The sequence below is a fragment of the Myotis daubentonii genome, chromosome 10, assembly GCF_963259705.1.
Source record: "Myotis daubentonii chromosome 10, mMyoDau2.1, whole genome shotgun sequence".
NCBI classification, from domain to species: Eukaryota; Metazoa; Chordata; class Mammalia; order Chiroptera; family Vespertilionidae; genus Myotis; species Myotis daubentonii.
The window spans coordinates 6,257,465-6,284,701 of NC_081849.1; the positions used below are offsets into that span (position 1 = coordinate 6,257,465).

Sequence of the window (27,237 nt, forward strand, 5' to 3'; positions counted from 1 at the left end):
CATTCTTATGTTCACATGTTCTCAATTTCAGGATATGTGCGTAGTTTGTGGCAGTTTTGGCCAAGGAGCAGAGGGAAGATTACTGGCCTGTTCTCAGTGTGGGCAGTGTTACCATCCATACTGTGTCAGTATTAAGGTAAATATGCTCACATTTAAATGACGTAACAAAAAATACAGTTACATTTGATTTGGATAGTATAGTGGGGCCTTGACTTACGAGTGTCCTGACTAACGAGTTTTTTGAGATACGAGCCATCTTTCGGCCAATTTTTTGCTTTGAGTTGCGAGCTAAAATTCAGGTTACGAGCCAGCTTCAGATACCCCACCACTGGTTGGCGCAGCGAATGTCACAGTGAACACCACAACATCAGCCCAGCATCACGTGTCTCACTCGTTCACTTTTTGATTTGACATACGAGTAATTTGAGTTACGAGCTCTGTCACGGAATGAATTAAACTCGTAAGTCAAGGCCCCACTGTATGCTGCTTCCAATTCTTATAATTAATCAAATGTTGTCAGGATAATTGTACATATGGGCCAATACTTAAATACTTTCAGTATTGCCTTTCAAGTGTTACCTGAAGAAATTGACTCTATAAATCTATTGTCTTTGAATTGTAGTGATTATCCTGCTATTGTCTTGAAAAAGTAATATTTATTTTAAGATGTGCTTTATACTATTATTTCTAAGGCATGAGGTTTAGTTGATTCATTCTGCTTATTAATTATAAAAGTTGAGAGCATCTAGAATAGTTAGTAAAGTGTTAGTGCTCCTGGGTCTCTCTCTCCCCACATGCTCTCTTCTCCACTCTAAGCATATACAGAGTGTGTCCGTTAGGCTTCTTGGGTCAGGAGGTTAATGTTTTTAATGGTCAATCTTGGCCATTTTTCTTCAAAAACTTTTTTATGTTTCCTTCCCCTGTTTCTGGAATTTCAGGTGTGTGTGAAATTGCATAACATTTCCCCCAGATTACTGACACTGTTGTTTTTCCCCCCAGTTTTTCTCTGAGTGCTTTAGTTTGTATAGTTTCTATATTTCCCAAAACTCAGCGTTGTTAGGAAGTGTGTAATCCACTAAAGCCCATCCAGTGGATTTTTCAGAGAATTGTATTCTTTAATCTCAGCTCCATTTTATAGTTTACTAGAGACCCGGTGCACAAAAATGTGTGCACTGGAGGGGGAGGGGTGGTGGTGGGGGGTGTTCCTCAGCCCCACTTGTGCCGTCTCACAGTCTGGGACCCATCGGGAGATAACCACCTGCTGGCTTAGGCCTGCTCCCCGGGTGGCAGATGGCAGGCCCGATCCCTCGGTGCCTGTCCCGCCTCCCCGGGGCTGATCTGGGGTTTGGGGCGCCGCCCCAGGTTAGTTCACACACGGGACGCCCCGGGCGGGGCAGCAGATTGCTGCTGCCCCGCCCGGCCACCCCGGGTCAGGTCGCACACGGATGCCTGCCGCCTCAGGTCATAGATAGCAGGCCCGGATGGCAGTGGGGCAGGTGGGATGGCGCTGAACCGCCCTGCCTGCAGTATGCAAATTAGCTGCCATCTTTTTGGTGGTTAATTTGCATATCACGCTGACTAACCAGTGGGAGATGTAGTGAAGGTATGGTCAATTACCATGTTTGTCCATTATTAGATAGGATTATTTTGTAGTTAAAATTTTTTTTCTTTAAGCCTTTGTACATATTTACCTGGCATTTCTCACTGTATTAACTAATTGTTCTGCTCATTGGTAGATATTCTCCTGCTTTTATAGTATCTAGTAATTTTTGATTGAATGTGGACATTGTGAATTAAAATAGTATATTGTAGGGAATTTGGGTTTTCTTTCTTAAAAAATATTGAGTTTTTGTTGTGGCAGTGATTTGTGGATGAATTTAAAACTTTTGAAGCTTCTTTATAAACATTTTGGTTTTAGAACCATTAACAATCTTAAAAATATCAAGGGCCCCATAGAGTTTTTATTTCTGAGGATAATAAATATTGAATATTTTATTTTAGAAATTAACTGGGAATTTTTTAAAACACAAAATTATACAGGCACAGCTTGGATGGTGTCATTGTAATGCGGTTGTGTACATCATGCAGCCTCTGTAAAACATCACTGAGTGGATTAACATGGAAAAGACAAAGTCTTAGAATAATTATGAAAATAGTTCTGACCCCCAGACCCACTGGGGTTCCCCCGATGACACTTTTGTGATGGCCGGGGTAGCGCTAGTTTATTCTTCCTTGCCACTTGGTCATACCCTTTCCTCCCTCCAATTCACCACTCTGACTAGTTAAGTTCCACATGTTTCCCAGCATTGTGTGGGCTCTGATAATGTTCAACTTACACATTCCCTGGAGCTGTTGCCTTGGTCGTGGAGCTCTGTTTGGCTTCAAAGATGTCTTCAGTGAAAGGCCTCAGGGAAACGCTGTGTAGACTGCTCCTTCCTTTCCAGTCCTCTGTCCCACAGGCTGCAGCTGCCTCAGCCTCCCTGAGCTCCATCCTGTGTGCTTAAGCTTGTTGAGACCATCATACTCTGCTGGGTTTCTCCCTCCCTTGGCAGCACCCTGGAAAATGTCTACAGGCAGATTATCATAGTTCTCACCTCACTTGTCCTACTCTTCTCAGAAACCACAGTCCTGGACTGCCTTTTGTCCAGTATCTGAAAATGAGTGCTTCATACATTTTGTCCAGTTTCTAGTATTTTATGATGGGAGCAAGGTCGCATCCCAGTTACCTTACTGTAGTTGAAACAGATATGCATTATCTATATATATAAAAGCCTAAGTGACTATTTGACTGCTCAACCATCTGACCGGTAGCTATGATGCACAGTGACCACAAGGGGCAGATGTTCAACGCAGGAGCTGCCGAGCTGCGGTCACTTGGCAGCTGCGGTTCTCAGGTGACGCACCCGGAACCAGAGAGGAGGAAGCCCGATTCTGGGTGTGTCACCCGAGAACCACCCTCTTGCAATCTGGGACCCCTCGGGGGATGTCAAAGAGCCAGTTTCGGCCCAATCCCCACAGGCCAGGCCGAGGGACCCCACTGGTGCATGAATCCATGCACCGGGGCCTCTAGTAGACTATAAAACACATGCACCACACCGTTAGACATGGTGGGGACCCTGCATGATACCGGACCTGAAAGAGCTCATAGAAATGAAGACTAGACCAGTCAATAGCAGGAAAAGAGTTGATAGGAGAGCCCTGGAATCTGTCCTAAGAGGGGATTTGGGGAGTGGGGGCTGTTCAAATGTTGAAATACTGCAGGGCGGCCAGTACACACTAACAGGTCAACTACATTTGGGAGTTACGAGATCTTAACTGGCTTGAGCATTTTCAGTGGTGATGGGCATAGCAATCAGATTAGTGTGCTGGAGAGGGACTGTAAACTGAGTCATTTGAGGGTTGGCTGTAAAGGACCACAGCATAGTTGTCTGTGAAAGAGGAGAACTTAGTAGGAGTAAAGATATAATATAAAACGCTTTTTCTACCACTAAATACCTTGGGTCTATCTTACACTTTGTCTTTCTTCTGCACCAGGGATTGGTAAACTATGGTACACAGGCCAAATCTGGCCCACCAACTGCTTCTGTAAATGAAGTTCCATTGGAATGCAGAATTGCTCTTTTGTTTACACCTGTCTGTAATTGGCTTCTCACTGCAATGGCACAGTTGTGGCGTTCAGCAGGCCACATGCCCCACCAAGTCTAGAATATCCACTATCTGACCCTTTACAGATATTTGCTGGCCGCTGCTCTAAGCCACCCTGCTCTTCCTACCCAGGGTTCTTGCCTCCATTTGGTAAATAAGATAATGTAAGACTAATTTACGTGAATTAGTAGACTAATCAAATTAATGAATACACATGCTTAAAAATATCAAATGGCTTTAAAAGCCTCACAATGACCGACTCACCCCCTCTTGCTCCACCCCCACTACTGAATCCTGTTCTCCACAGGTGGCCACTTGTGCTGAGCTAGTTCAGCCAAGGGTTCGAAAGCCTGAGTGAGGGTGGCGAAAGGATGAAGAAATGACAGACAAAGAGAATAAGCTGGGTCTAGGTCAGCCGTGGGCAAACTACGGCCCGCGGGCCTTTGAAATGAATAAAACTAAAAAAAAAAACAAAAACCCGTACCCTTTTATGTAATGATGTTTACTTTGAATTTATATTAGTTCACACAAACACTCCATCCATGCTTTTGTTCCGGCCCTCCAGTCCAGTTTAAGAACCCATTGTGGCACTCGAGTCAAAAAGTTTGCCCACCCACTCTAGGTGGATCTTCCTGTGCCTGGCTGAGGCCACAGAGAGATCCAGAGGCAAGCTGAGCCTTTATTTTATAGCCAGAGGTAAACAAGGTAGTGGTCACCATAGTTACACTGTTCTTGTGAGTTTCACTTGTTTTGGCAGCACTTAATGCACCTCCCAAAGCCCATTAGCTACCCAGGAATGATCTAGGGAGCGTCATAAGGTCAATCCTAATTATGCTAAGTGGACTGTGCCCTGGAAGCTGGGACTTTTTTGTGGCTTTGCCAACAGGTCAGTCCGAGGCTTAACCCTATAGCCGCGCCCTACAGCCACTTCTGATTTGCAGGTTCTGGTCGTGAATGAACTCTATAGCTTTAAATTGGATGCTGGTGCTATTGCTTTATCTGACTTGGATTCTGTGACTCTGCTGCGAATGAAATGAATGCTAACTTAGTTCTTAAAATACATTCCTTGCTAGTTACTAGTAGGGCTTTTTGAGGGTTGATAAATCTCCCAGCATCCCCCAGTGTAGTTCTTTTACTGCATTTAGTTAATAAACAGTGTTGGCTATGACTCAGTAAATGTTCACTGAACATCTGAGGAGCATACCATGACTTTCTTTTGTTTTTCATGGAGTTTTTAATAGCAAGAAGAAAATGCATGAATTCATGATTCTCCATCAGCTTGTGATGCTGTTTGTTTTTACCTGCTATAGAAGCTAGATCATATCGATTATTTTGGCAGGTACCTACTTTTCTGGGAAGAGTGTTTCCCCTCCCTGCACACCCCTGTCCCAATCTAGGCCTTGTTCAGCTGTCTTCCTTAAGCTTTCCTTCACGGGGGTCATTGCTTTCTGGAGCCCATATCTTTCCTTTCTTGGTACACACACTCATTTTGCTCCTCGTACCTTTAAGTAACTTCATTAGGTGGGTTATATGGGACCTGAATTTTGAGTCCTTGGATGTCTGAAAGGTATTTTACTTTCACACTTGATTACTGGTTTACTTGAGTAAGAATTGTACCTTGACAAGTATTTTTCCATAGGATTAAACTTTCCAACTCTGGCTGCTGAAATAAAGTTTGATGCCATTTTTTTAAAAAACTACAGTTTTTCATTCATTTCAGAGAGGAAGGGAAAAGGAGAGAGAGATAGGAACATCAGTGATGAGAGAGAATCATCAATTGGCTGCCTCCTGCACACCCTTTACTGGGGATCAAGCATGTGATTGGGCATGTACCCTGACTGAATCAAACCATGACCTCCTAGTTCATAGTCAACTTTCAACCACTGAACCACTCTGGCTGGGCAAGTCTGATGCCATTTTAATAGTTGTTCCTTTATTTAACTTATTTTTCTCTTAGCACATTGCATACCACATAGAAATCTCTAAGACATATGCCAGGGACCGCACGTTTTGGGGCAAACTGCATGTTATTTAAATCATCATAATGCACTTTAGGTGTTGTTTTTCAATAATTACAACATTTTTATTTACAAAAACAATTAAACAATTAAAGTTCCTAGTACTTTTTTAACGTATGGTACTGCGTAAAACATTTTCCTCTATGAAGAGGGACCAAACAAAACTTATGTAAGTATCTAGATTCGATCCTTTTTCCATGGGCGTGAAAAACGAGAACACTCATGAGCTGTCCTTAACAGATGGTGCACGAAACACGAGAAAACTCCTGAGCGGTACAAAATGTGTTAACACATTGTTTGTGGGTAGTTTTTATTGCGCGCTAACAGGTGGTGTGGGCCATTTTTGCTAATTTTTTGTGCAAATGGCAACGTTCAGTAAAATTACGATAACTTTAGTTTACATATTTATATACGCATTCTATCTCTAGTCTATAAAAAACGTATTAATACGTGTCCCGCGCTCTACTCCACTGGTAGAACGTATAAATACGTTTCCCGCATACAATGTGTTAAGTAGCTTTAGACGCTTATTCGTCACGATCTGAGTTTTATTGTCTTGATTGCTTATAACACAGGCCCTTTGTGATCCTTTTTGTTAATAGACTCTAGGCTCTAAGTTGATTCTAAATTCTTACTATTACATGGTGTGACTACTTTGAGGAGTATTTTAGAAATATAGGGATTCAAAAACTTTTCTAGAGATTCTCAAAGTTACCTGAGAGAATAAACAGAGGAGTGAATGTGAACTTCAAAAGTCCTAGTCCTCTAAGATCATAAAAAGTTCTTGGGAACTCACACTTTACTTTTTTTCGGGTTTTTTTTATTTTTTTTTTGCATTTTTATGTTGAACATAATACTATAGGTGCCTTTGCAATGTACACAAGTTTCAGAAGCATGAATTCATGAAATGCCAGTGGAAACAATGTCAATACAATTTAAAATTTAAATCCTTTCTAATCTAATAAAAGAGAAACATGCAAATTGACCGTACCTCCACTACACCCACAAGCCACGCCCACCAGCCAATTAAGAGAAAATATGCAAATTAACCCAACTAAGATGGCAGCAGCCATGGAGCTGGAGTGAGGAGGAGGCTTGGGTTGCCCCTGGCGATAGATGAAGCCAAGATTCCCGCCTGCCCTGGCCATCCCTGAGCTCTGCTCAAGGCTACAAAGTTTCAGTTATAGAAGATAAATAAATCCCAGATACCTGCTTCCAGCCCACTGCTGTGGCCAGCTTGAAAACCGACATTAGCCCCTCACCCAGGCTGACCAGGCACCTCAGTGGGGACCCCAACCCTAATCCAGGACACCCTTCAGGGCAAACCTGCTGGCCCCACCTGTGCACTAGGCCTCTATCCTATATAATAAAAGGGCAATATGCAAATTGACCCTAACAGCAGAACGATTGGGAATGACTGGTCACTGTGACACACACTGACCACTAGGGGGCAGACACTCAATGCAGGAGCTGCCCTCTGAGCTGCCTCCCACAGGGGGAGCTCTGCTCAGCCACAAGCCAGGCTGACGGCTGCCAGCACAGCGGTGATGGTGGGAGTCTTTCCTGCCTCCTCAGCAGTGCTAAGGATGTCCAACTGCCACTCAGGCCTGCTCCCCGCTGCCAAGTGGGCATCCCCCGAGGGCTCCCGGGCTGCTAGAGGGATGTCTGACTTCCAGCTTCGGTCCGATCCCCCCCGGGCAGCGGGCCTAAGCCAGCAGGTGTACATCCCCCGAGGGGTCCCAGGCTGAGAGAGGGCACAGGCCGGGCTGAGGGACCCCCCGAGTGCACAAATTTTTGTACACCAGATCTCTAGTCTACACTAATAAAAGACAAAGATGCTAATTGACCATACCTTTGCTATGCCCTAAGCCACGCCCACCAGCCAATCAGAGTGACTATATGCAAATTAACCCAACGAAGATGGCAGCCAGCAGCCATGGAGCTGGTGCAAGCAGGAGGCTTGGTTGCCCGGGCGATGTAGAGAGCCAAGCTTCCTGTCTGCCCTGAGCTGGCTGTGGCCTCTGCTAATGGCATCAAAGTTTCAATTATAGAAGATAAATGAATCCCAGGTACCTGCTTCTAGCCAGCCTCCACAGGGAGCTTGGGTGGCTGGGGGTTGTGGCCAGCCTGCAAAGAGCCATCAGCCACTCACCCAGGATGTCCACACCTTCATGGGGTGAGGGTCCCAGCTGGGGGGGCTTGGCCATCTGCAGACTGCCATCAGCCACTCACCCAGACTGGCCAGGCACCCCAGCAGCACCCCTACCCACCCAAAAGGGGCTGTGGCCATCCTGCCAACAGCCATCATTCCTTCACCCAGGCTGGCCAGGCACCCCATGGGGGGACCCCCACCCTGAAGGGGCTGTTGCCAGCCTTCAAACAGCCATCAGCCCCTCACCCAGGCTGGACAGGCCCTCCTATATAATAAAAGGGTAATATGCAAATTGACCCTAACAGCAGAACGACTGGGAATCACTGGTCACTGTGACACACACTGACCACCAGGGTGCAGATGCTCAATGCAGGGGCTGCCCCCTGGTCGTCAGTGAGCTCCCACAGGGGGAGATCTGCTCAGCCACAAGCCAGGCTGACGGCTTCCAGTACAGCGGTGGTGGTGGGAGCCTCTCCCACCTCCTTAGCAACGCTAAGGATTTCGGACTGCAGCTTAGGCCTGCACGCCACTGGCAAGTGGACATCCCCCGAGGGCTCTGGGCTGCCAGAGGGATGTCTGACTGCCAGCTTTGGTCAAATCCCCCCAGGGAGCGGTCCTAAGCCAGCAGGTGGTCATCCCCTGAGGTGTCCCAGACTGAGAGAAGGCACAGGCTGTAGCTGAGGGACCCCCCCCCCCCCCCCAGTGGACAAATTTTTGTGCACTGGGCCTCTAGTCCTATCTAATAAAAGACAAAAGGGTAATAGACCGTACCTTCTCTACGCTTCCCATTGGCTAATCAGCTCCATATGCAAATTAGCCGCCGTCAAAGATGGCTAATTTGCATACTGCAGTCAGGGTTGGCCAGTGCCAGATGCCATCCATGCCCCATGTGCGGCCCTGGGCAGCCGGGCTTAGGTGGGGCGATTGTGTCACCTAAGCCCTGCCCCAGCCAGGACCCTCGTGTGCCACCTAAGCCACACGCCCCATAAGTCCCTTCCCAGCCGGGACCCCCATGTGCTGCCTAAGCCCCACACCGCTTAAGCCCCGCCCCCAGCTGGGACCCCATGGTGATCCCAGAGCAGGCAAGTGCGGAGGGCAGGCGGCCCCCAGGTGGGCCTGCTCCTGGGATCGCCATGATCCCAGAGCAGGAAAGTTCCCCACAGGCCGCACCCAGCAGGGCCTGCCCCTGGTCTCTGCAGTGATCCGGTGATCCATGAGCAGGAAAGCGCAGCCTGCAGGCAGCACCCCACCCTGGCCACAGCTCAAGAGAGAGAAAAACACACAGTGGAGGCCAGGAACCTGAGAGATCAACACAGAGTGGTGCCTGCTCCAAGCCTCCACAGTGTGGCTGGGGGCAGACCCCTAGCAGACACACACACACACACACACACACACACACAGCGCCTGCTCTGAGCGGGGCAGGCTGGGCTGAGGGAAACGCGCGCCCCCCCCCCCCCCATTGCACGAATTTCATGCACCGGGCCTCTAGTCCTACATAACAAAGAGCTAATATGCAAATGGTCATCATGCTGTCACGCCTTCACAGTGTAACAGCTCAGACACTCAACATTTGAGAGAGAGGAATGGGGACCAGCCAGGCACTAATGAGCTTGCGAGAGAGGAATGGGGACCAGCCAGACTGCGGCCTGGGAGAGGGACAAGCTGCCCGCCCTGTGGTCCCGGGTGCCTGTAGCTGTGCCTGTGGCCTGGGCAAAGCCACCTGCCCACGGTTCCCTGCAGTTGCAGCCGGCCCAGGCAAAGCCAGCCCGGGTCCTGGGTGTCTGTGACCGACCAGAGGAGGGAATCCTGGGTCCTGGGTGCAGGGTGCCTCATTTATGGTTTGGGGTGATCAGGCCAGTGGGGGAGCAGTTAGGGCCGATCAGGCAGGCAGGCAGGCAGAGGTGGTTAGAGGCGATCAGGCCGGCAGGTGGAGGAGGTTAGGAGCGATCAGGCAGGCAGGCAGGCAGGCAAGTGGTTAGGAGCCAGCGGTCCAGGATTGCGAGAGGCAGTTGGACATTCCCCGAGGGGTCCCGTATTGGAGAGGGTGCAGGCCGGGCCGTGGGACCCCTCCTCCCCCGTATGAGTTTTGTGCACCGGGCCTCTAGTATTAACAGTAAGGGGGCAGTATACTTGATTTCTGTAAAATCCAATTACCACATCTGTAAAGTGGACATATAAGCCTCTGCACAGGATAGTTATATGGATGGGAAAAGGCATTAAGATATTAAAATATTTACCGCTTTCTTTTATTCTGTCCAGTTGGGGGACTCCTCAAAGTATATAAATGTGTCCACCTCCGTGTTGGGCTACTGTTGGTTCTCAGTAAAAGTTAGTTTTGCCTCTTTTCTGCTTTTAGGTACGTAAGCACCATATTCAGTTACATGGTGTATTCCATCATGCGCATTGTGTAGGTTACGTATAAACCACGTGGGCGGCTGTTTCTTTTCCAGATCACTAAAGTGGTTCTCAGCAAAGGCTGGCGGTGCCTCGAGTGCACTGTGTGTGAGGCCTGCGGGAAGGCCACGGACCCGGGGAGACTCCTGCTGTGCGATGACTGCGACATCAGTTACCACACCTACTGCTTGGACCCTCCCTTGCAGACGGTTCCCAAAGGAGGCTGGAAGTGCAAATGGTACTCTAGGGTTTACGCTACTTCAGCTTTTAAAAATTAGCCATGTCTGCTTAATTGCATAATACATATTTACCATGATAGGTACTAATCAAATTTTTCAAATATACATTGAATAATTTCCATCTACTCTTCCTCGTGAGAGAGGAATGGGGACCAGCCAAGCTGTGGCTTGGGAGAGGGAAATATAGTAACTGAATAAGTAAAATTGCAACTTGTGGTGGGTATTGGCTTTCAGGTGTGTTTGGTGCAGACACTGTGGAGCCACGTCTGCAGGTCTGAGGTGTGAGTGGCAGAACAACTACACGCAGTGTGCCCCCTGTGCAAGCCTGTCTTCCTGCCCCATCTGCTACCGAAACTACCGGGAGGAAGACCTCATTCTGCAGTGCAGACAATGTGATAGGTATTGTGCTGGCGGTTTTCCCCTCAATGTTTGCAAGCTTTTCTCTCATAAATGTAGTAGAAGAAAATTAGAAAATAACTTTTTTAAATTTAAGAAACAATGCCTTTGCTTTCCAGGTTTTTAGTGAGCTAGAAACCCACAGAAGTTTCTAGTTTTGTCTTCTCAGTTCCAGACTAAAGATTTTAAGTTACTAGTAGGGCTTTTTAAGGGTTGATAAATCCCTTGAAAATAGATGCAGCCAAATTATTGCCTGCATGTATGCATTTTTCTCGGATAGTTTCTGAATGTTTTATTAGATTTTACAAAGGACCTCACACATTCTGTTTTCCTTTAGCCACTTTTTTTTTCTTTTTTTTAAATATATTTTATTGATTTTTTACAGAGAGGAAGGGAGAGAGATAGAGAGTCAGAAACATCGATGAGAGAGAAACATCAATCAGCCGCCTCCTACACATCTCCTACTGGGGGTGTGCCTGCAACCCAGGTACATGCCCTTGACCAGAATCGAACCCGGGACCCTTCAGTCCGCAGGCCGACACTCTATCCACTGAGCCAAACCAGTTTCGGCCTTTAGCCACTTTTTCTTAAAGCTCGTCTAGACACTAAATATCTGTGTGCTCTCCCTCTGTGGTCTGTGTGCAGCTTCAAAATCAAGACGGTTATCTTGGTTTTAATGGTAAACTCTGCCCTGTGAGCAGTTAACTCTACATGTGATATTAGTAGTATTTTATCAGCACTGCAGGATTCTCAGGACTCTGCCCACAATTCCTTGTTCTAAGGCAAGACAGCTCTTTTTATTTCCTGGTTACTGTTCAGCCTCATTTGTATGAGCTGTGTATACCCCACGGTAGGTGCCCCACATGACACACACACACACTCACTCACTCACTCTACAGTTTGCAGTCTCTGGATTTCCATGCACTTACTTGCTGCAACGAACTTCCCAGATCTTTAGGGGATGACCATCAAACCATTATCCCTTCCTAGTACTTGATTTCATTCCTTTTTCTCTCCTTCTCAGCTTTGAAAATGTTTGTGGGTCAGTAGGCAAGGTTAGGGGAAAAGGGTAACTTTGGTCTAGACAGGGATTTGAAGTGTGGAGACTGTCAACTCCTATTTTTAAAAGAAAACCATTCTTAGTATATTTCCTTTTTTTAAGTGTACAAATATGGTCTTTTTAGATGGATGCATGCAATTTGTCAAAACTTAAATACTGAAGAGGAAGTGGAAAATGTGGCGGACACTGGTTTTGACTGTAGCATGTGCAGACCCTATATGCTGACATCAAATGGTAAGAGTATGGTTTAGACAGCGAGTCTGTGCTTGGCTACAACCCTGTGCTTTGCTGTTCAGAACCAGTGAATGGTTGATACTAATTCTGTTTTCTTTTTGCGAAACTATGTTTTAACAAATATTTTATGAAACTTAAGTTATTTGTGTTGTAAATAATTCTTACCAACCTAACTTAATATATTAAAACAATTTGCTTCCATAAAGTAAAATAAGCATATATTTTAGCTATAAATGTAATTTTGCTTTTAAAGCTTATAACCTTGTGGTGGTTAGCAGTATGTATAAATCCCAGTACCTTGGTTCTTTATCTTTACCAGTTTTTTCTTCTTATGTGTGCATTTTCTTCAACTGCTTGTTTATTAATTTTAATTTTAATTTTAATTTTTTTGTTAATCCTCACCAGAGGATATTTTTTACATTGCTTTTCAGAGACAGATAAGTGGAAGGGAGGAACAGAGAGAAGAGAGAGAAAAATATCGATGTGAGAGAGACACACTGAGCTGTTGCCTCCCCGCACATGCCCAATAGGGGCCAGGGAGTGAACCTGAGTCCCAGGTACATGCCCTTGACTGGGAATCGAACCAGTGACCCTTCAGTGTGCAGGCCGATGCTCTAACCACTGGACAACTCTGGCCAGGACTCACCTGCTTGTTTTAAAGACAACTTTTAAACTCTATTTAGTTTTCACGCATTTATTGTAGTAAAATGGGTACAGAAATAGAAATTTTAGTCATTTGTAAATCATTGAATATATTTCACCTTTTTGAAAAAGAAAATTACGTGACTTTTTTTCTCTCACTTCAGTGCCTTCCTCAGAATGCTGTGACTCCTCACTTGTAGCACAGATTGTCACGAAAGTGAAGGAGCTAGGTAAGGTCTAAATGCTTTATTTGGCTGTTGTTTACAAAAAGATATAAATACACAATTATTGATTTAACTGACTTCCACATATACATGATACCTACCTTAATCATATGGGTGCTAGTCTAAATTCCCTAATGTTGGTAATAATTTCTTTCTTTTTTTTATTTTTTGAAATATATTTTTATTGATTTCAGAGAGGAAGGGAGGGGGAAAGAGAGAGAAAAACATTAATAATGAGAGAGAATCATTGATTAGCTGTCTCCTGCATGCCCCCTACAGTGGATCGAGCTCACAACCTGGGCATGTGCCCTGACTGGGAATCGAACCATGACCTCATGGTTCATAGGTCGATACTCAACCACTAAGTCACCACGGCCAGGCAGTAATCATTTCTATAATTGATACATAAATGCTCATCTATCTAGTTTTAGTGGTACAGTATTCCTGTAAATCTCCTCAGTTGGCAATGAAATAACCATTAGTCCATTTTTGCTGTTTTCATTGATAATTACCCTGCTTAGTTATCAGCAGAGAATAAGACCTAGTTAACAGATTCCTTCAGCATTAACTCAATCTATTGCTATTTTTTTCTGTACTAGATCAGCCTGGAATGGTGATAAATATACTTTTATTAATCTCTCATTCTTTTGTGTACTCCCATTTGCTGTCACCAGTACAGACATATTTGGACCGTTCAGAAACTGTCCTAACGAATGGCAATTCTGTGGGTTTAAAAAATACTGCAGGGTTTCTCCTTATTTGTATCTCTCCCTGTAAGTGATTATACTGATACTTTGCTTTCCAGATGGGCTTCTGCAGTATTCTTGTTTCTCTTGTATAAATTGGTCCTCATCTTTTAGTCTGACTGGATTTCCCAGGAAAAGGCTCACACCTCGAGACTGAAGCTTCCCTTTTGGCTTCGTGGCTTTCTTTCTAAATCTTTACATTGATACATGAACAAAGAAATGCCAGGAAGATAGGAAGGGAGAGGGAGAAACAAACATTGAAGTGAAATCAAAACATCGATCGGCTGCCTCCTGCAATGCCCACTACTAGAGTTTGAGCCCAAAACCCAGGCATGTGCCCTGACTGGGAATTGAAGAACCAGCAACCTTTTGGTGCATGAGATGATGCCCAACCAACTGAGCCACATCAGACAGGGCCAGGAAGACCATTAAAAAAAAAAATGGCAAGTTTTGCCAGTTACTTTTTTATTTTTATTAATCCTCACTCAGGGAATGAGGATATTTTTCCCATTGATTTTTAGAGAGAGTGGGAGGGAGGTGGGGGGGGAGAAATATCGAATGAGAGAGACACATTGATTGGTTGCCTTCTGCTCAAGCCCCGACCAGGGCTGGGGATTTGACCTGCATGCCTTTGACCAGGAATCGAACCCATGACCCTTTGGTCTGGAGGCTGATGCTCTAACCACTGAACAACTGTCCAGGGCAGTAACTCTTACTTTTAATTAATTAAGCACTCTTAGCTAATTATTTGTGCATTTAGTAGATAATTGCTCTATAGAAGTCACATTCGGTATTTCATATCCACCTTTTTGTTGTTAATCCTCACCCACGGATATTTTTTACATTGATTTTTAGGGAGAGTGGAAGAGAGAGGGAAAGACAGAGAGAAACATCAGTGTGAGAGAGACACATCAATTGGTTGCCTCCTGCACATCCCCAACCAGGGCCTGGGCCAGGGAGGAGCCTACAACCAAGGTATGTGCCCTTGGCCAGTATCGAACCTGGGACCCTTTGGTCTGCAGGCCAAAATTCTATCCACTGAGCCAAACTGGCTAAGGTCTTCTTTTGTGTCTTGAATTAACTTATCAATCAGAATTAAAGTGAGAGTTTTAATTTGTATCCTTGGATATTACAATTTTAGATCCACCCAAGACCTACACACAGGATGGTGTGTGCTTGACTGAATCAGGGTTGACTCAGTTGCAGAGTCTCATAGCTACAGCTCCAAGAAGAAAGCGGTCAAAACCAAAGTTGAAATTGAAGATTATAAATCAGAACAGTGTGGCCGTCCTGCAGACCCCTCCAGACATCCAGTCTGAGCATTCACGGGATGGAGAAATGGATGATAGTCGAGGTAATAATAATTTATTTTTTGTGCAGTATGTTTGCAAGAATTAAAGTAGATAAAATAACCTTTAAAATAAGAGTGACTTCTTTAAAGGTAAATTCCACTGACTCAGATAACCCTGGATATGACATCTGATCTTTCCAAGTGGATTGTCTTACTGGACCTGCCTTTGCAGGTTCCCTCCCTTTTCATGTGTCCTTTAGCACAGAGCTTCAGGACCCCCCCAAGCATTGTGTATGGAGAATCGCAGGTGGGAAAGTTCAGAGGGCAGCATAAACCTTCTTGAGGCTATAAGCTTGAGCACCATGGTTAGGTTAAAGCAAAACGTGATCATGCATCCTATTCTAGAAATAGAAACGCCATTCTTAATATTTAAATATACAGTTATAGTCACAGGTGTTTATAAACATTTTCCTGATCTAATAATCAAGATTTTTCACTCAGCTGGCATCGCTCCAGTGGTTGAACGTTGTCCTATGAACCAGGAGTCACGGTTCAATTTCAGTCCAGGGAACATGCCTGGGTTTCTGGCTCAATTCCTAGTAGGGGCGCGTGCAGGAGGCAGCCGGTCAGTGATTCTCTCTCATCATTGATGTTTCTCTCCCTCACCCTTCCTCTCTGAAGTAAATAAAAAAAATTTTTTAAAGAAAAGATTTTCTTAGCTGAATTCTTGAGATGACAATATAATTTTAGTAGTATTAAATTCAATATGAGTTATATTTTTGCTTATCTTTGAAGCAGATGACTACAGGCTTGCTTATTTTTAGGGTGGTAACGTCTTTTCCTCTGATTGAGAAATAAAGTAATTACTATTTTTTGTTCTACAACATCTCATCACTGAAGAGTACTTATTGAAAGCCTCCTGTGTGCCACATGTCGGAAGTCACATCAGTGAAGAGAACAGATAAAATTCTCCTCTGGTAGAACGTACATTTTCACGTTAGGAGGAAAGACTGTTGAAATATATAATAATAAGTTAATTACAATGTGTTTGGCAACTGCTATGGAAAAAATAGAGTAAGAGTAAGTAGGAGTAGGGGGGCATAGGGAGGGGTGCAGGATCAGGTGAACAGAGAGCAGTGTTGAGCACTGAGTTTGAAGGGTTGCGTGAGTGAGCCACTAGATTGATGACCTGAGGTAGAGCATGCATTCAAAGGCCCTGTGCAGGAGTGCCCAGCCTGTGTGGGGAGCATGGTGGAGACTAGTTGCATTTTCTGACATAATTGCCTTAAGTTGCATGAGTTCTACGGCTAATGTGGGACTTCGTCATCTCTCCTACACCTTTCCTACCCTGGGATGCGTGGAGCAGGGCTTGGCAGCCACTTTGCTTTGTGTTTCCTGTTACATAGGAATGATGTATTTGGTAGGTTTCCCCAATTTTCATTGTATATTTACTTTTTTCCAGAAGGAGAACTTATGGACTGTGATGGAAAGTCAGAATCTAGTCCTGAACGGGAAGCTGTGGATGGTGAAGCCAAGGGTGTGGAAGGAACAGAGGGTGTCAGAAAGAGGAAGCGGAAACCATACAGACCAGGTGTGAGCCATGCTGCATGCTCTGATCCAAAGCTCAGTTATGTTAAGAAAAATAGAATGGGGTAGGGGTGCTTCACTTATCCTATATAATAAAAGCCTAAATGCTAAGTGTCCGGTTGTCCTTTCAACCAAAGTGTAATATGCTAATGATATGCTACGGCCACTCAACTGCTCGCTATGACGTGCACTGACCACCAAGGGGCAGACACTCCTACCTGTAGGTTAGCTTGCTGCTGGGGTCCAGCCAATCTCCCGATTGAACGAGACGGGTGAACATGCCCTGGAGCCCTCCTGGCTGGCCAACCTCCTGCATCCCCTCTACCCGGCTGGGCCGGCTCAGGCTGGGCGCACCGGCCGGACCCCATCCGTGCACTAATTCGTGCACTGGGCCTTTAGCGAGGCTTATAAATACACTTTTAGAAAAACATAATTGTTTTTTTCTCTTTTTGCCTCACATGGAAGTTGTCCATACCTCTGAGTGGCCCATTAGGTATCTTTTTAGTCTTTTGGTCACATGACAAAAGCATTGACTGTCACGCACTATTCCAAGCACTTTATATCTGTTAATTTATTTCATCCTTTTATGTATGAGGAGGTGCTGTACAATATCACTATTTTACCAGTAAGGAGTCTGAAAAGTTAAATAAGTAGTGACCAAAATTCCAGAATCTGGCTCCAGATTCCATGCCTTTACCTATAGAGTCATGCATGTCTTTGGCATCTAAGGGTCTTAGGAGGAGTGACTAGACACAGTACCCCTGAAATCATTTGAATTTTGTTTGCATCATCTAGTGTATTCTAGTCTCTTTTCTCCCTCAGCTAGTAGACCATTTACTAGTAAGTGATAATATGTGAGTTATAGGTATTTGTTAAGTAAAGAATATTTACTCTGGCATTGTGTAGAAGAGGAAAGGTGTGCAGTCTTGCTGTCCTCGAATGTCCTGTTTTGGTTGATTAGTGATAAGGCTTTAACCTTTTTATTTGCTATTTCCAGAATCTTATAGTTTTTCATTAAAATGAGATTATTTAAATTAGCCCATGTTGAATTTGTACAATGCTTCATTATGTAAGACTAAGCAGTTTCACCCTACTTACTGTGGATATACAGGGATAAATTAATTATGAGGTTATACAATTTCTTTGGGGATAGGTATCGGTGGATTTATGGTACGGCAAAGAAGTCGGACCGGGCAAGGAAAAGCCAAAAGATCTGTGATCAGGAAAGATTCCTCGGGCTCCATTTCTGAGCAGTTACCTAGCAGAGATGAAGGTATGGATTTTGTTTGTGTTGCTGTTGCTATTGGAAAGAGTTATCCTAAATAATGCTACAGTGTCATTGCTGCGTATGATCAAAGGATTTGAGCGCCTGTCCAGTTCATACCAGTCATACAGAAATTAGGTTTGATAAGGAAATGATTCGAATCTAATAGACTGTATTACTTTGAGATTTTAAAATAAGTTTCTTTTTTTTCCTGTGGTAAGTATAGATAGTATAGGGACCAAATCACTTAGTTATGTATCAGGTACTTTAAGGCCTTTTCACAGAGGCCTTTCTCTGGCATGAAAGTGGAAACTTTTAGACTATGCAGTTGAAAATAATAGTGAACCCCAGCAATTTTTAACAAGATTCTGTCATGTTTTAAAAATACATCTTCCAATTAATAATCTGTCATCTTCACTTAGAGAGTCAAAGAAAGCTGAATCATTGCTTAAGCCATAGCGTAAGAGCCGATTCTAATAAGACTTTATAATCATGATGGTCATGATCTGTATACTTACATATTTTAAATGCTTTATATAGGATAGGAGAAGGAAAATTACTGTGTTCAGAATGTGCTCCAAGCAGAGTTCTTGATTTTAAAGAAGTTTCTAATGTGACTCAACATGGCTATAATTAGTACTAATTAAGAAATGTGACATGATCAATGAAACTATTTTTTGTGTTTTTGTTCTGTCTCTTTATTTTCTCCTCTAATTTCAATTCTTTTAGTTCAGTATTCTATTCCTTTACCTGTATCATCCATTGAGTTTTAATTTATTTGCATTTTCACCCTTTTCTAAACTGCCTTCTTGGTATTTCAGTAGTTTCTTCTTCTAGCATCAGCCAACATTCATTTCTGTGTGTATCTAATTAGCTTAAAATATTAGCTGTCTGGTTCTACTCTGTATCTGCTGGCTCATCCCCTGTGCCTCATTCCCTGTGTTTATTATGTGAGATACATGGGTCCACATGCATGTATATTGATTTTACCGCACTGTGAGTTCATCTTCTTTAGAATATTCTTTGAACTTTCTGAGAACTGACTTGAAGGTGGATTCTTTCAGAGACTATTTATATTTGTCAATTCCAGGAACATGAGGTAATACACCAGGACTTCTTTGAGCTAAGTTCTTAGATTGAAGTGTTTGTTGGTTCACCTATGTTGTGTAAATTCAAGTTTCTTACACATTAGGGCTATACTGATTTTATGAATTCTCAGGGAGGAATTTTATTTCTTGCCTTTCTATCCAGCACCAATTCTATGACAAGATGACAAGCAGTTTTCTTTGCTGTTGGTGGAGGTGGGGGAGGGGTTTATTTTTGTTAAACCAACCTGAGCATGGAGTCCTTCAGGGTCCCACCTTCATATAAGACACCTTTGGTTAATCACTTTGAGGAGAAGACTTAAACTTTGTCTTCTATTCCCCATTCCTACTCAGGCTCTGAAAACTATAGAGTTCAAGGTCAGTGGATTTTTACAAATTTTCAGAGAGTTTTATTTATTTCTTTGCTAATTTCTTTGATTCTTGTTTTACCTTAATTTTTGGTCTTTGAGGATTCCTTTTCTGGCTAGATTACTAGTACATTAAAAAAATTTTAAGTGTTTATCTACTGTTTTTAGTCTTTTTTAGAAGAGTCAGTCTACCTGTGTAATCTGACAACAAAAGCACCCACATTGATTTTCAAAAGGGATGTGCCATTTGCCCTGAGAAGGGGAGAGATGTCATTATTGCTCACCTGCTCTAAGTAGCATACTTGTTCTGGACTAATTCCATAGTCCAAACTTCGTTTATTTCCATTTCTGAGTTAAGATGGACCATTCATCACATATTGATAAGTATATTTCATAGTCATGTCTTACCACAATATGTATGTACTAGAGGCCCGGTGCACAAAAATTTGTGCACTCGGGGTTGGGAGAGGAGGTCCCTCAGCCTGGCCTGTGCCCTCTCACAGTCTGGGACCCATCAGGAGATAAGGACCTGCTGGTTTAGGCCTGCTCCCGGGTGGCAGAGGGCAGGCCTAATCCTAGGTGTAACCCCTGGTCGGGCTCAGAGCAGGGCCCATTGGGGAGTTGAGGCCCCGCCTCCTGTCATGCACAGAGCAGGGCGGATTGGGAGGTTGCGATGCCACCCTCAGTCATGCTCAGGGTAGGGCCGATTGGGGGGTTGGGGCACCACCCCCTGTCACACTCAAGGCAGGGTCCATAGGGAGGTTGCAGCGCCACTCCTGTCATGCACAGAGCAGGGCCGATCAGAGGGTTGGGGCTCTGCACCCTGTCACACTGATCCCGGTGCTGGGAAGCCTCGCTGCTCTGCTGATCCCAGGGCCAGGACGCCTCTCGGCTCCCCTGATCCCTGGCCCGGAGGCCTCTCGGCTCCGGTGATCACCGGGGCCGGGAGGCCTCTCGGCTCCCCTGATCACCGGGGCCGGGAGGCCTCTCGGCTCCGCTGCCGATCACCGGGGCCGGGAGGCCTCTCGACTCCGCTGATCACCGGGGCCGGGAGGCCTCTGGACTCCGCTGATCACAGGGGCCGGGAGGCCTCTGGACTCCGCTGATCACCGGGGCCGGGAGGCCTCTCGGCTCCGCTGATCACCGGGGCCGGGAGGCCTCTCGGCTCCGCTGATCACCGGGGCTGGGAGGCCTCTCGGCTCCGCTGATCCCAGGCCCTGAGGCCTCTCTGCCCTGCTGCTTCAGGGCTGTTTGGCTTCGCTCTGCTTGGAGCCTGAGTATGCAAATTAACCGCCATCTTTTAGCTTCTATAATTGAAACATTGTATCTTTTGGAGTTGTTGCTTCAGGAGCTCAGAGCCCTGCAGCTGCGGGGATCCTTGACTTTCTCCATCGCTGGGGCAACCAAGCCTCCTATTCTCAGCTGCCTGGCTGCCAGCCGCCATCTTGGCTGACAGTTAATTTGCATATCTCGCTGATTAGCCAATGAAAAAGGTATCGGTTGTATGCCAATTACCATTTTTCTCTTTTATTAGTATAGGATTACAAATACCTAATTTGCAATTAACCCCTTGGAGTTGCTGGATTGAAGGACACACATTTCTAAAAAGACTTTTGTTGGATATTTCCAGTAAACTCTACACAAAGGCTATACTTCTTAAATTAGTAGTGTACCAGTAGCCATTTCTCCATACTTATGAGCACCATGCATTTTCATTTTAATTATTTTTTTTAACAAAATGTTGAGGTTCTAAAAACAAGCTGTGCTTTGCTAGCAGGGAAATGCTCATTAAGAGATAGTAGGAAACATGCTGATACTAAATAGACATGAAATGAAATTTTATGATGCTTAAAATTTTCTTATATTGGTAGACTTGCTTTGAGATACACTTGTGAAAGGCTTGTTTGTCAGGTCATTATGCTATACACCTTAACCTTATGCAGTCTTGCATGTCAAAAGAAAAAGCTTATTTGTTTATATGGAACTGTGTATATTGGTAAGCTATACAATTACTTTGGGCGGATCTGTCTGGAAATTTTAAATACCATGCATTCATAAATGTGGCTCCTGTTTTCAGGTTGGTGTGAGCAGTTACCAGATACTCTTGTTGATGAATCTGTTTCTGTTACTGAAAACACTGAAAAAATAAAGAAGAGGTACCGGAAAAGGAAAAACAAGCTCGAGGAAACTTTCCCTGTCTATTTACAAGTAATATTTTGCTTCACATTATATTATGTAGTTTGTTATTGAAACAAATGTAATGTATTGAGTTTTGAAATATAGGTTGTTCGGTTTTGTTAAATTTTTTACTTGTTTTGTTTTTAATTAGTTATCATAGTGCCATTTTTACCTTCCAAGGGCTCATGAAAATTAATGTTTACCTTTTTGTGCTTTGATACTTACACAAAGTTGTTTTTATTATTCTAGTTTTCCACTTCTGAATATTTCACAAGGACACGTTGGGCTGAGAAAAGCTCATTCTTGCAAAGCAGCCATACCTATGTGCTGCCCACGCCCAGGTCCTGTGGACATCTCCCTTTGCTAGTACAGGTTATAGCAGTGATGGTTGATCTTTTTCGTCGCATGGCACACATAAGCAAATTACCAAAATTCTGCCACACACCAAAAAATATATTTTTTCCCAACTGACAAAAAAAAAAGAAAGTATAACTTTGATTTATTCACACTGGATGGCTATTGTTGTGTTGGCTGTTGTCATTTGACAGTCTAAGGGAAAAGAGGTCAGTGCCCCTGCCTAAATAATCAGGTGTGGCATGTTTCAAAACTTCTTGCAGCACACGGCTAACATTGCTGCGCAACAGTAATAATGTTGCCTGAGTGAAGATGGGCATTCAGCAGCCAGTTACAGCTTTAATAACCATTGTCTGCTTCTAGAGGCTCAGTGAACTAAAGATTTAAACAGAATTGTTACTGTGTTTTAAAATATACATCAGAAAAATATCCATCAATAGAAAGAAGTGATGTTTGATAGATGTGGACTATGGGAAAAGATACCAATTTGTGAGCATGAAGTACCGGAGAGTTCAGGGCCATGTGCTGTGTGGGAAAGAGCCCTGGATTGGAGGGGGACTGAGATCGACCATCTGGCTCAGCCATGAGCTGATTTCCCATTCCTGAGCCTGTTCATTCTTCCTCATGTATAAGAAGCACAAAAATAAATAATCATTTAAGTGAAAAGTCTTCTGTATTTAATAAATATGACTTTTAAGCTTGGTCAATTATGTATGTAGTAATATTTACGAGTGTCAGTTTTTGTTAAACAGCTAACATCTTCAGGGCTGTGTCCATTTTAAATAGCTGAGCCTTTGGGAGTCCGGGATTTTAATACTACTGCTACTGGTTCTATGTGATCTTGTTCTGTTTAACATCTGTGCGCCCAGTAGCCTCATCTGTAAAATTGTGGTCATACCAACTACACAGAAATGAGAGATTAAATAAAAATTAAGCACGTAAAGTCCTCTTCCTGCTGCTGCGCCTCCTGCTGCTCCTCTTTCTCTTCTTCCTCTTCTTGCTCCTCCCCCTGCTCTACCTCCTCCTCTCCTCTTCCTGCTGCTCCTCCTCTGTGCAGTATAATCTATATTTAGGAAGCTTTCTTGAGCTGCTTATGAAAGTATGGAAACTGACTATTTCATCCATTAGCAAAGGGATCTGATTCCTGCTGTGATCTTCATCTACTGAGCTGAGTTGTTTCCTCTGGTGTCCAGTGTACTGACTCCGGTACACATAGTAATAGCTAATTGTTTTGTTTTTTTGTATGTGAAGGAGTGAAGGAAGCCTTTGTAATGGTACTGTTTCTTGAACATCTTGTGATAGCAGTTGTATTTCGCCCTCATCCAAGGTGGGTGGGCAGAATACATAGTGTCAAAAACCCACTAGGAATTCAGTAACAATTTTTTTCCCGATTTTAAATATTTTTTTATTGATTTCAGAGACAAAGGGAGAGGGAGAGAGAGAAACATCAGTGATGAGAGAGAACCATTGATCGACTGCCTCTTGGACACCCCACACTGGGGATCGAGCCTGCAACCTGGGCATGTGCCTTGACTGGGAATCGAACCGTGACCTTCTGGTTCATCGATTGACACTCAACAACTGAGCCACACCGGCTGGGCCAATTTAATTTTATTATTTACAACACTGTCACAATAAAATATACATAATTGTATGTTCTGTCCATTAGAAATATTTATGCAGACTACTAAGTAGCTGTGGTGCCATGTGACCTGGAGAACCCATGTCATCTTGAGTCACTTAAAAAGTTTTACTAATATGGTCTCAGATTTCTCAGATTTATACTGAAGTCATTAAATAAATTAACTCTAAAACTCTAACGTGCTTCCTGCCACTCAGCATTTTTCCTACTGATATAAACATTTTTTATTTATTTATTTATTTTTTTAGTATATGTGCTGCCGAAACGAGCACAACAATTTTGGTATGAGAACAAACCTATCTGCTACCCAGTGACCTAGCTTTATGGATTTTCAGATTTTTTTTCATAGTGAAAAAACTCGTTCATTGAAAAAATGTGCAGAAATTTGAATCAAATATACTATTACTTCGACCAGACTCTCCCCCACACCCATCCCTTTTCCGTCCACTTAGTATTGTTAATACTCTGGTGTTTTTCCGCTCATAACTTCTTTTATAGTTTACTAGAGGCCCGGTGCATGAAAATTCATGCATTGGAGGGGTGGTCCCTCACCCCGGCCTGCCCCCTCTCACAGTCCAGGAGCCCTCAGGGGCAGGAGGCAACCTAGCGATCAGGGGAAGGAGACGCCCCATCACACCTCTGCTGCTGCCTCTGCTGGCAGCACAAGCCTCGGCCGGCCCTGGTTGCCTGAGCCTCGGGTGGCCCCTGCCCCGGCAGGGCTGAGGTGACTGAGCACTGCCATCTTTTGGCTGTGGGCGCTGCCATCTTTGAGAGCATGGTAGTCAATTAGCATATTCTCTCCTTATTGGCAGTGGGCACCACCATCTTTGAGGGTGGGCAGTCAATTAGCATATTTCCTCATTGGCTGTGGGTGCCATCATCTTTAAGAGTGGGGCAGTCTATCAGCATATTCCCTCCTTATGGCTGTGGGTGCTGCCATTGTTGCAATGGCGTGAGGGTCAGTTAGCATATTCCCTCTTTATTAGATAGGATGTTTATACAGTCCTAATAGTCTTGGTTTGTATTTTATGGTTAGCTGGACATACCACTCAATTTGCTTTTTTTTTTTTTTAATATATTTTATTGATTTTTCACAGAGAGGAAGGGAGAGAGATAGAGAGTTAGAAACATCGATGAGAGAGAAACATCGATCAGCTGCCTCCTGCACATCTCCCACTGGAGATGTGCCCGCAACCCAGGTACATGCCCTTGACCGGAATCGAACCTGGGACCTTTCAGTCCGCAGGCCGACGCCCTACCCACCAAGCCAAACCGGTTTCGGCTCAATTTGCTTTTCTTTTAATACTGTATTTTAGAACTTTTCTTTGACAGCATGGCAATATCCTTTTTAACAATTGCTGTTGTGTGGGTGTCTATAATTTATTTAGTCATGTGCCTTTTGACTTCAGGCAGTTTTCACTATTAAAAATGCTGCAGTGAACTTTTTTGTGTGTATGCATCTTTAGCAAGAATGTGTGAAATGTTGACATGTACTACATAAGTGTCCTGTACAGAGGACCCCTTTTCCAGGTAGACCACATTGTAGAAAATAGGCCACAGCAGACTTGCTGGGTTAAAGTAAGTGAGGGGCGGCAGGGGGGCGGTCCTCAGTGTTTCCTTTTGTCCTTTTGATTGGTCCTTCAGAAGTTCTGTAGCTATACTGCGTTGTAAAGAACCCAATATGAAACCTTGGTCTTTAGAGAATATATATTGAAATGGAGAAGTGTCAGAGGAGTAAAGAAAAAGCTAAAAGCCTTTTAAGAGAAATAAATTTTGTGTACATAGTAAGATTAAAATGGCTACAAAAATCCCTTTCAGATCTATAATGTATTCAGTCTTTAATGTGTTCATGAATCAGCATGAGGTTATTAATCTGAAGTTTGCGCATATTAACAGTGTAGATCAGACCCTGTGCTATCCTCTGCAAGTAACCTCTAATAATAATAATATTCATGAAGCTTGAGTTTCTCTTATACAAATTAGGTACCAATAGTATTGTAAATTTATCAATCTTTAAATTTAATTGTAGCCTAAATCTGGAATTATTGAATGATTATACTGCTGTCGCTAGAACACATTGGACAAAATTGTGTGCTGCTGTTTGCATAATTTTATTTATCTCTATAAAGCCGCAGAAAATTGTACTTTTAAAATAAGGGAAATCTATATAAAAGAATTGACAGGATATTTCTATGTCATTTATATATTTCTGTATTCAATTTTGATGTTGTTAAATACCAAGCTTGTCTGTTATTTCTGCCTTCTTGTCCAAAAGGGTAACGGAATTATCTATTGTCATGTTAGAATTTTATAAATAAGTCAGTCATTTTCATATGTGCTTTATTTTATCTAGGAAGCTTTCTTTGGAAAAGATCTTCTAGATACAAGTAGACAAAACAAGCTAAATTTAGATATTCTATCAGAAGACACAGCTCAGCTTTCATATAAAGCAAACGTGAACACACATTTCTTGGATCCTTCCTTAGACCCACTACTTAGTTCATCCTCAACTCCAGCAAAACCTGGAACTCATGGTATGTGGAATTTTTATCATGTGACATTATCTTCCTTTAAATTATACCTCTGAAATGCTTTGGTTTGGCCTTATATATAGTTTTTAAATCACCTTTATTGAGGTGTGACGTATTTAGTAAGTGTAACTGTTTTTTAGGTGGGCAGGTGTATAACATCTGGGAAATAAATTTATCTGTGTAACTACCACCAAAATCAAGAAGTTGCAAAGGAAAATGTTAGGTTTACACTTTGCTGAGGGTAAATGTAAGGGGGTGTAATTTGGCCATGAGTTATAAATATAATAATCTTTGATTTAAGTAAGATAGGTTTTTGTTAATTACACAGCCCAGAGAAATTCAGGAGAAGACAAGAATGCTATGTTAGGGACCTGGCTTCCAGATTGTTAATCAGTGAAACCCATAGCCTTAGGTCATTTCTGACTGCTGACAGCTTGGGCCAGAGCAGTCTTTGTTGGAGAAGGGAGGTGGTCCTGTTCAGTGGGGATTACTTGCCAACATCTCTGTTCCCATGATGTCATGATGCTCAGAGGTACCCCCCCTAGATTTTTTATCTTACTAACAATTATAAATTAATGTTCTTCTGACAAGCTTCCTTTTTGCCATTGATTACATTTGTTGCTCAGTTAGTTTTATAAACTCAATTTGGAAAATACTCTTAAGGCAGTCTTGTGCTGAAAGACCACTTGGTACATTAAGTCATTACAGCTTTGTTAACTTGGCATTATCCTGGATCAAAATGCAGGCTTTTGTATTTTGGTTGTAACTTTTCTTGACTGAATTATAGAAGCATCTCAGCCCCTCTGTATGCATGCACACGTCCTGTCTCTCCCACTGCTGTACTGAAGGCCATGCTTTTGTTCATTGATTTTAGCAGATAATTTTTACTTTTACTTTCATTGTTGTTTTAAGTACTGACCTGCTCTTCTCCATGTGAATGTGTTGTTAAAATAATGTGTAGTGAAAAATCTGTGGGTCCTTACAAGGATACCCTAACTATGAAAGTTATGTCTTATTGTAAAAATCATGACTAGGGATTAAAAGACTTAAACAGAAGTTATTTGCACTTGAGTTTTTGTGGAGAAGAGAACAAATTGGACAGAAGCTGCACTGTGACAGGAAAGACGTTACCACTTGTTCTTTTTCCTCTCTCCTTTGTTTGAAGTTGTTTTTCCACAAAACTGCTG

General features: G+C 43.4%; 1 protein-coding gene across 21 annotated transcripts in view; it reads left to right on the forward strand.

Moving 5' to 3' along the window:
* The window catches only part of KMT2C (lysine methyltransferase 2C), a 269,634-nt gene that overhangs the window by 177,013 nt on the left and 65,384 nt on the right, over window positions 1–27,237 (forward strand). For 20 of the 21 annotated variants that reach the window (XM_059711413.1, XM_059711394.1, XM_059711398.1 and 17 more), the window contains 10 exons: window positions 32–136; window positions 10,266–10,447; window positions 10,683–10,847; window positions 12,029–12,138; window positions 12,945–13,010; window positions 14,892–15,104; window positions 16,504–16,632; window positions 17,782–17,901; window positions 21,423–21,553; window positions 25,873–26,053. In XM_059711413.1, coding sequence (XP_059567396.1) covers window positions 32–136; window positions 10,266–10,447; window positions 10,683–10,847; window positions 12,029–12,138; window positions 12,945–13,010; window positions 14,892–15,104; window positions 16,504–16,632; window positions 17,782–17,901; window positions 21,423–21,553; window positions 25,873–26,053 — 1,402 coding nt within the window. The remainder of the gene's footprint in view (window positions 1–31; window positions 137–10,265; window positions 10,448–10,682; window positions 10,848–12,028; window positions 12,139–12,944; window positions 13,011–14,891; window positions 15,105–16,503; window positions 16,633–17,781; window positions 17,902–21,422; window positions 21,554–25,872; window positions 26,054–27,237) is intronic. The other variant, XM_059711405.1, reaches the window with a different exon arrangement.